At 50.7% G+C, this 9,668-nt stretch overlaps 1 protein-coding gene across 1 annotated transcript; it reads left to right on the forward strand.

Annotated features, from left to right (window-relative positions):
* Positions 1-7,759: 7,759 nt before the first annotated feature.
* LOC123139290 (very-long-chain 3-oxoacyl-CoA reductase 1-like) lies at positions 7,760-9,395 on the forward strand. The gene is made up of 2 exons (XM_044559089.1): positions 7,760-8,597; positions 9,361-9,395. The coding sequence occupies exons 1-2, from the start codon at positions 7,760-7,762 to the stop codon at positions 9,393-9,395; spliced, it is 873 nt and encodes a 290-aa protein (XP_044415024.1).
* The last annotated feature ends 273 nt before the right edge of the window (positions 9,396-9,668 follow it).

Below are 9,668 nucleotides of genomic sequence, written 5' to 3' on the forward strand. Positions count from 1 at the left end.
ATTTCAAATGGGTGATTATCGCGAGTAGTTGGAGATTATCTGAAGAGATCTACTTCTCTGCTTTCTCACATTGTGCTTCGAGAGGAAATTCTCCTTAGGAAACCCTACTTAAAGCCTTGTCTCTGGCCACTATGTCGGGTGCCCTCGTCTCATGAAATTCTTGTCGCGAGTCCCCTCACTCCTCTTGGCAGTAATACTTGGCAATTCTCTCCATTCTTTCCTCCTTCGTCTTGGGCTACGCTGGTGCCTTTCCGTTCCTTGCAAACTAAAATGGGCATCTCCGACGGCAACCCGCAAAAATCCTTCCGCGGAGAGGGGGACCAATCTATTTACACAGATACAGAAGAACGCCATCCAACACTATCCGCATACATTTCAAAATCTTTTTCAGTAAACTGGATGAAATTCATGCAAACACGGCCGGATTTCGTACAAACATGGCGGATTTAATTACATTTCGAACATTCAAAACAAAAATAGACCTACTCCTAAACCTATCATACGGCGGCGGCGGCCGTCGTCCAAGCCTGTGTCCTCCTCCTTCCGCCGTCTCCATGAGCAACGGCGATAAGACCGATGAAGTGAAGGTGCGATCTCCGGCGAGGAAGAGTAGAACACGGGAGACGGACCAGCCCACATGGGACACCAGCCCCGCCTGCGCTGGTGGCCTACTCATCCTCGCAGGAGCCTGCGCCTTGTCCGTCGCCGGGGGACATGAGGTCCACGAGGGAAATGATGGCGCCAGCGCTGTCATCGTCCCACCGGGCCGGATGATGGTTCATCGACGGAGCATAGGAGGCACAACTGGCTTGGTTCTCCTTCGCGATCGCCTGTAGCTGCGCCCCCGCAGCTGCCGCTTCCTGGCGAGCGTCGGCTTGAGCGTGGACGACATCGTAGATGGCACGCTGCTCCGCGACGAAATTTGGGTTCGCCGCGGCCATGGCCTCCTCGCTCGCGCGCTCGTAGTAGATCTGGCCCTCCACCGACCGGCGCTGCTCCAGGAGGAACAGGTTGTACCGCTGTTCCTCTTGCATCTGCTGGAACACTGACAAAGGCGCCGGCACAGGCTGCACCTCCACCATGGCAACATTGAAGTGCATCTGCGCCTGCTCCATGGTGAAGCCGGCGTCCACAGGAGGCACGGGAGGGCCGGGGCGGAGTCGTTGGAGCCTGTCCCCATCGTGGTGTCGTCCTCGTCTTCGGAGACCTTGGACGAGCTGGACGGCAAACCGGCCTCGATCCACCTGGCACAACGGCGGCAAGGGCGGCCATCGCGTGCTTCATCTCTGACGACAGACTATCCCACAGTGATTTCCCGCTCGCAGTCATGGCGGATACAGTGCAAGGGAGGAGGATGTGGAGGGGTTTGTGTTGTGGTGTGAAGTTAGCCGGGTGTGGCCGTCTTTATATAGAGGATTCTGATGAGGCGAGGTGTCTGGGTGCGTCAATGCGCGGTGCCAGAGTGGGTTTCTCAGCCGGAGAGCCTACTTAATGGTGGCATACAAACGACCAGCGACATTTAACGGGCGTCGTAGATATCCGCCCTGCCCCGTCCAGTCACGTGTCTCCGGCATTGAATAGGCGCAGACACCGAAGACACGTCATCGGCAGCGCCCTATGCCACTTCAATGGCGAAGGCAGTGAGAGGTCGTGTCTTCTCTGAGCCGTCTTCAATGTTGAGCGGCGCACTCTACAGCGGCGTGAATACGGGCAGCTGGCGCCGGGCAGAATCACGCGCGGGCAACGATGGAGGGGTTTTGGTGGGCTAGGGTGGTCAGAAGCAGACGTGGGATCGATACGGACTGAAGCAAACCTCACCACGTTTGTCTCCGATTCGTGGGAGAAATCGCGTCCGGACTGTCCATTGGACCGATACAGACTATGTTGGATGGCTTTCGCAATCCGAGCAACGCTGTCCAGATGGTTGCGGGAGGTTTGCGCGTTGCCTTGGAGATGCCCTCGCAGTTCAGCATTACAGCACATTGTGAGGTTCTCTCTACTAATTCACTCGATCACCATGAATTTAGTTACAAACTCGAGCTACATGATGAAGAGAGAGGGATTATAGAAAGGGGAGGAAGAAGATGAAGCCAAGCCTCGGCCGAAGCCGCCGTCCAGTCCCAAGCTCGGGTGCAACTCGTAATCCGACCCATGTAATAGGATATGTCCAGCCCATGTGATAGGATAGGGGAGGATGCTGACAATCCCCCCTCCATAACTTTCGACTTGCCCTCAAGCCGATTCCATGTCAAACCACCAGGATCCCAAGGCATCTGTACTACAAATTGAACTCTAAGAAGCATCTCACCCAGATCCCAAGGTGTTGGCAAGGCTTGGAAAGTTAGCACACCAGGGATCACAGTTGGAAGCAATGCGTTTGGTTGACCCAATGTAGACCGAAGATCCACTCTTGTAAGTACTGAACATTGGGAGTTGTTTGGCCTCATCGGTACTGACTGAACAGAGCACTCGAACAATCAAATACCATCCAGTCAAAAGCACTGGCAGGTAAAAATTTATAGCTGGCCATCTCAATAGCAGAGCACTCGACAATGGTTTGCAGATATGTATTGTTAACAACAAAGCAAGCATAGAAGTACTAATCTTGGAAACTAATAGTCATGCTGGGACCCTATGTCTTCATAGGCAAGGGAAGACGGGAAGGGATTATGTGCACAGTTCCAATTATTTTGGCAAATAACATATCACTTGAGTGATTGATACGTCTCCAATGTATCTATAATATATGAAGTATTCATGCCATGTTTACAATAATTTTATATGGTTTTGGTATGATTTGCATGGAACTAACCCGGACTGACGTTGTTTTCAGCAGAACTACCGTGGTGTTGTTTTTTGTGCAGAAATGAAAGTTCTCCAAATGAGCTGAAACTTTTCGATGATTTTTTTGGAACAAAAGAGACCCCTGAAGCTTCGTGGAAGGACAAGAAGCTGAAGGAGTATGGAACAAGACACCGGGGCACGCCTGAGGGACCGGGCTTGCCCCAGTGGGTTGTGCTCACCTTGAGGCCCATCTTCACGTGATTCCAACGCTAAAAAAATCCTATAAATATAGAAACCATTGGAAGTAACCCGAGACCAGAAGTTCCGCCGCCTCAAGCCTCTGTAGCCAAGAAAAACCAATCTAGACCCTGTTCTGGCACTCCGTCGGAGGGGGAAATCATCACCTGTGGCCATCTTCATCATCCCGACGGCCACCATGATGAGGAGGGAGTAGACCATCCCCGGGGCTGAGGGTTTGTACCAGTAGCTATGTGTTCTTGAGATGGCACGATCTTGATGTATCACAGCCTTTGTTAATATAGTTAGATCATATGGTGTTTCTCCCTCTCTATCTTGTTGTGATGAATTGAATTTTTCCTTTGAGATTTCATTTTATCGGATTGCATACTTTTATGGATTTGAGAGCACTTGACATATGTCTTGCATATGAATACCCATGGTGACAATGGGGTATTATATAGATTCACTTGGTATATGTTTTGGCACTCAACTCGCGGATTCCCAAGTGACATTGGGGCAATATATGCATAGGGGTAGATGCACGTTTTCGTCTTTGTTTCTCTGGTAGAAATCTTGGGGCACTCTTTGAGGTTCTTTGTGTTGGATTGAGTATTATGAATCTAAAATTGTTTGATCTGTATCGCATAATTAACTCATGGATACTTGTCGTGACGTTGGAGTATCTAGGTAACATTAGAGTTGGTTGATGCATATCATATGGTGTTATTTTAGTACGAACTCTTGGTTAGATCGATCAGAAAGAACAGATTGGTGTTATTTTACTGCGAACTCTAGGATAGATTGATCGGAAAGAATAGCTTTGAGGTGGTTTCGTACCCTACAAACAATTTCTTCTTATGTTCTCCACTAGATAAGAACTTTGGAGTGATTCTTCATCGCACTTTGAGGGATGGTTATATGGTCCAATTAGATTAGCATTGTTGAGAGATTGCACTAGCAAAAGTACAGACCCTAGGCCTCATTTTCAAGCATTGCAATACCGTTTGTGCTCAGTTTTATGTTGTTTTTATTTATTCAGATTATAAAATTATATTTCTACCATTCATATTACACTTTTATCACCATCTCTTCGCCGAACTAGTGTACCTATACAGTTTGCCATTGTATTGGGTGTGTTGGGGACACAAGAGACTCTTTGTTATTTGGTTGTAGGGTTGTTTGAGAGAGACCATCTTCATCCTATGCCTCCCACGGATTGATAAACCTTAGGTCATCCACTTGAGGGAAAATTGCTATTGTCCTACAAAACTCTGTGCTTGGAGGCCCAACACGAGTCTACAAGAATAAAGTTGCATAGTAGACATCACTGGTCAACTAGAGACCCATGATATAATTCTTTCACCCATGTACTTGCTAGAATTCCAATGTATGAGCTTGATAGTGGATAATTCCAAGAGCTCATATCTTTTGAACATAGGTCAACCATTGGAACAACCAAGAAGAGACCCTTTTCTTGTGTGCTGCCCCCGAAGAGTTTCTTGAACTGAGGTGTGCTTGGTTGGCTTTGCAATTCATCACCAGTAACAACAAGGACCACAGGGAGTGTTAGAATTCGAGTCTATAACAATTTCTGACGGTTGTAGTGCTTCATGTTGTCAAGAAGGAAAAAGTCCCTTGTAATCCTGCTTCTAGAACACATGTACCAGGCAGCAACATGACTAACCCAATAACTACCAGTTTTAGAGCACTCCCCATTAAGTGACCATGCAGTTGTCCATTGAAATTTATTAGAGCCCGAGAAACTGAGGCATGAGCTAAACTGTCTTGCAAGAAGCCACCAATAACTAGCTCGGGAGCACGGACTAACATGTATATTGGGCTTCCGTCAGTAGATGTCAATTTGAGTAACGAAGCAATATGATCGAAGATAACTGAAGTGAGCACACAGCAGCGTTTAAGAATAGAAAAAGAAACAGCTCCATGTGTCAAGCTTACTTCTTGGTTGTAGTGCAGACTATCATGCAGATTTTGTGAGGAAGTGAAAACTGATAGGTAGGACCTCCAAGAGAGAACATGGGTGAGCAGCAAGGAATCCTTCCAGTTTACAGTAGCTTTAGTTGGTAACCATGGAAGCCTGAAAGTGAACTCATCTAGATGGAACACAAAACAATGCCATCGCTTCGGGTCCACCAGTAACAACAAGTACTTATGTGATTTCTCAGCCTCCAGAAGCATACAACAGAAGCACAGTCGAGCAGGAACACCTTGCAAGTTCTTCCATATATCGACCATAGGAAAGCCTAATTTAGTGATTTTAGAAAAACGAGAAAATAGACCAACCTCGCCAAACCAAGGGAATGGCTGTGAATTAATCATTTGAATTGGTATCCAATGAAATACATACTGCCACAATTGTGATTTTAGCAACTCCATCAATGAACCCTGCAATTTCACAGCTGTAGGAACTCCATCTGTAAGTTGCATGAATGGCCATGGTGGTTTTAATGGCAAGTCAGCAAGCAGTGACAAGGTGCATAGTAGCCCGTGCATCAAGACCTTCTTGGCAACAATATGCTCAGGAGTTGTAGCAATTTGCTCTGGATATAAGCTCTTAGCGACAAATTGCGCGTCAGCATCAATTGCTGCATGAACATGAATTATATCCTTGCTATTGTTGCTCTTCTCAAATAGGGGCGATCCACTCATGTCTAGTAACCTGCACTTGTTCTGCTACTCATACACTTGCAGATTAAATGCCAACACATTAAGAGAGAAAGGGGCGACCATATTTGCTTATCATCCCATGGCAATGGTGCAAAACAAACTAATGTGGCAGCAATTTCAGCCATCTTTTGAACAAAATTTCTACTATCCTTGTAGACATACTGTCGCTCAATCATTGTTGTATCAATGGTGTTCAATGCAATAGGAGGGAGTAAGAGCAGGAGTGAGTAGGTACCGATAGTCAAGCACTTTGTAGGCAACAACATGTGAAGTCTGCGGTCAACAAACAACCACATTGACTGGGATGTCAGGCTCTCTAGCGGTGCTGAAATGGTCAAGGACATGGCCTCCATGTCGTTAGCGTTGTTAGTGTCGAGGGTGTTCTGATGCACGGACACGGTGGAGAAGGTCGATGGTGACACTGGAACTTGCACTGTGAGCTCCAGATTGGAAGATGGTTTTGTTGTTGACAACAGCCTTGTTGCAGTATGGGACACGCCCTCCAAAGCCACTGACACCTCTAGAACTCTAGTGTTGCTAGTGTTGAAACCCTGGCAATTCATCGAGAAGATGGTGGGCATCTTCATGGCGTGGCTGATAGCCATGGCATCGTGGGTGATGTTGATTGCTGCTGGGGTAATGTTGAGCACCAGGATTGATGTAGAGACCAATGTCACCATTGTGGGGATGGGTGTGGTCGTCGCTGCATGCATGAAGGTCACGACCCAACTGGCGCTGCTCGCTGCTGAGGAAGCCATCACGGCGGACTCGAGCGAGTCGTCCAGCACGGAGATCGGGGCCGGGTCTGTGATGACGCGCGGAGGTGTCACAACAGCTGCAGATGACGTGGTCGAACGGATGGTGGAGATAGTTTCGCGCGGGACAGGTGGAAACGCGGCCGACCTCATCGTTGATGAAGCCGACACCGTTGCAGCAGGGGAGCTCGTGGATGTCGCGAGCACAAGGGTTGCGTCCCAATTGGTGGTCGAGGCGGTGCGATGCAGAGACGTTGTAGAGCTCGTCGCCGATGAAACAGAGGCTGCCGCTGCAGGGGCGCACCTATGGTCGTCGTCGTTACGCACCTTCAAGCGGAGGTCGTCGATAGTCCGATCCAGCTTGGTGTGGAGGTCGCCGAACATCGTATCGACCGCCTTCTCTAGCCTGGTCTTGGACTCGGCGAAGCTCCGATCCACATCATGGGCAAGCTGGGCCTGAGAACCTCATATGTCGCCCGACTCTCCGGCAAGAGGCTCGCCAGGAGCTCGGCGCACCATCATGGACAATCCATGGGATTGGATGGGGAAAATTTTGTGATGAATATTTGGTGGAGAATCGAACGGGTCTGATGCCAATTGTGAGGTTCTCTCTAATAATTCACTCGATCGCCATGAATTTAGTTACAAACTCAAGCTACAGGATGAAGAGGGAGGGATTACAGAAAGGGGAGGAAGAAGATGAAGCCAAGCCTCGGCTGAAGCCGCCGCCTAGTCCCAAGCACAGGAGCAGCTCGTAATCCGGATCATGTAATAGGATAGGTCCAGCCCATGTAATAGGATAGGGGAGGATGCTGCCACATATCTAATTTTCTGATAGCTATAGACTAAGCTGAGCCCCAATAGAGCAATAGCATCACGTCATCTCTATGCCTGCCGAGCAGAGAGCGAGTTCGATTTAGGATATCCCAGAGATGCATAAAAGTGTAAGAAGAGGACGCCGAAGACGAAGCCACGAATGTTTATCAGCTCCTACTTAAGAGAATCTTTACCCACGCCCCTAGGAAAGCCCCCCAGGCCACTTTCTTAGCACCGGCAGCAAATATTCCTCCCACTCACGCCCCCAAAGCATCCCTTTTCGCCAGATTTGAAGAAAAATGACGCAGGCAGTCCCACCCCGAACCCAGCCGCCTGGGGGGGGGGGGCAGCTGGGCATGCCGGTGGCTTCTTTTTATCGCTGCTGGACCACCCACCTCCCTCTCTCCTCCCATGAGACAGTCCCACTGCATCTTTGTTCCTTTCTTGTGCTTCGATCTGCTCACGAGCTACCCGAGTCCATGCCTGAGTTGGAAGAGATTGTCTCGACGGCCGACAGGGCAGGCTCGCCGCCGCCGCCACCGCTATGGTTTCTCGTCTTCCTGGCCCTCGGCCTCCACGCCGTCGTTGTATCCACCGCGACCTTCCTCGCGTGGATGTATCATGCGTTCCTACGGTGGGGGAAGGACCTGGGCCTGCGCTACGACGCGTGGTCGGTGGTCATCGGTGCCACCGACGGCATCGGTCGCACGCTGGCGCTCGAGCTCGCGCGCATGGGGCTCCACCTCGTCCTCGTCGGCCGGAACCCTGCCAAGCTATCCCGCATCAGCGAGAAGGCCAAGGATGCGGCTCCGTCCAAGAGCGTGGTGTTCGACCTTGCCGGCAATGCGACAGAGCTTTCGCTGGGCGCGGCGAGGGTGGCGGCGGCCGTGAAGGGGCTCGACATGGGCCTCTTGGTGAACAACGCCGGTGCGACATACCCTTGCGCGACCTACTTCCACGAGGTGGAGACCCCGGTGTGGGAGGTCGTGGTGCGGGTGAACATGGAGGCGGCCACGCGGATCTCGCGCGCCATCGTGCCAGCGATGGCGGGCAAGGGGAGGGTCGCCATCATCAACGTTGGGTCCGGGTCGTCCGTGGTGGTGTCGGTGTTCCCGCTCTACGCTGTGTACGCGGCCGGGTGGAGCACATTCTCAATCGGCGCGCTCCGCCTGCTCGAGGCCGTCCGCCTCTCTGCCAAGACCAATCCCATGCGCGGGCTCCTCGGAGATGTTCGGGTCCACGCCGCCGTCGCAGAGCGAGGCCACGCCCTTCTACCCGCGGGTCACCCTACACGGCTGCCAAGGTCGTCACGCACTGGTACACCGTCAACTATGCGGCCTCTTCGCTTGCAACGGCGTGCTCTTCAACCACGAGTCCCCCCGCCGCGGCGAGAAATTCATCACCCGCAAGATCACCCATGCCATCGGCCGCATCAAGGTGGGGCTTGGGGGTGGAAACGGCTGGGAAAATTTTCATCCCTGGGCCAAAATCTTCGCCGACAGCCCCCCCAGGTGGCAAAAAAATGCCACCTGGGGGGGGGGGCTCAATGGCTGGAGATGCTCTAAGATCGCTATCCTCGTAGCCAGCAGCCACAACGGCCGACGAAACATGAGAATCCGTGAGGTGTATCAACCTGCCTTCCTGCCTACGCCTGCCCCATTTTGTCCCAACGACGACCGCTCAATCGATGCGCCCGAATCAGCTGAAAGAGATATATGTCCCTCTCTGTCGAATAATTTCTAGTACTACCCCATTATTTTTCTCTTTGCCACACGTACGCACTTGTTTACTAGCGGCGTCCGGGTCCGCCGGTAAAGCAGCATTGCCGTGTGACAGGACGGCTCGTGTGAGGGAAAAACAGGGAGGGAAAAGAGAAAAGAGAGAGGCTCAACGGCGGCGGAGCACTTCAAGCTTTTTGCTTGTGATGAGTTGAACACTTGGTGCCCAGAAATAAAGGGATATATGATGTGATGCATGCACGCTTAAAGCTTTGTTTGTCGATTACTGAATGCCACGGATAACGGACGACACATGATCGGCTCAACAATTGGGTGATTCGTGATGTGCACATACACTGCAGTGGCCACCCATGAACAGTCTTATGCTTTTACCTAATCATCATCATTGGTGACACCAAAACCCTTGGAAAGTTTTGGCGAGTGGGTCTCCTTGTGACGCAAAACTTGGCTTTGGCAAGGGCGTAGTGCCTTTCACTTGTTAGAGTATCTCCAGTTAAGGCACCTCCCACATCCTTCCATGGATAAAGCGGGACTAGTCCGCAGACATGGATATGTGAGGTTGTCATCCAACCATAGCTGCATGATTTTAATCTTTTTTCCAACAAACCGGATGAAATTCATACAAACACGACCGGATTTTATACAAACA

The sequence above is a fragment of the Triticum aestivum genome, chromosome 6B (assembly GCF_018294505.1).
Source record: "Triticum aestivum cultivar Chinese Spring chromosome 6B, IWGSC CS RefSeq v2.1, whole genome shotgun sequence".
Classification (NCBI taxonomy): Eukaryota; Viridiplantae; Streptophyta; class Magnoliopsida; order Poales; family Poaceae; genus Triticum; species Triticum aestivum.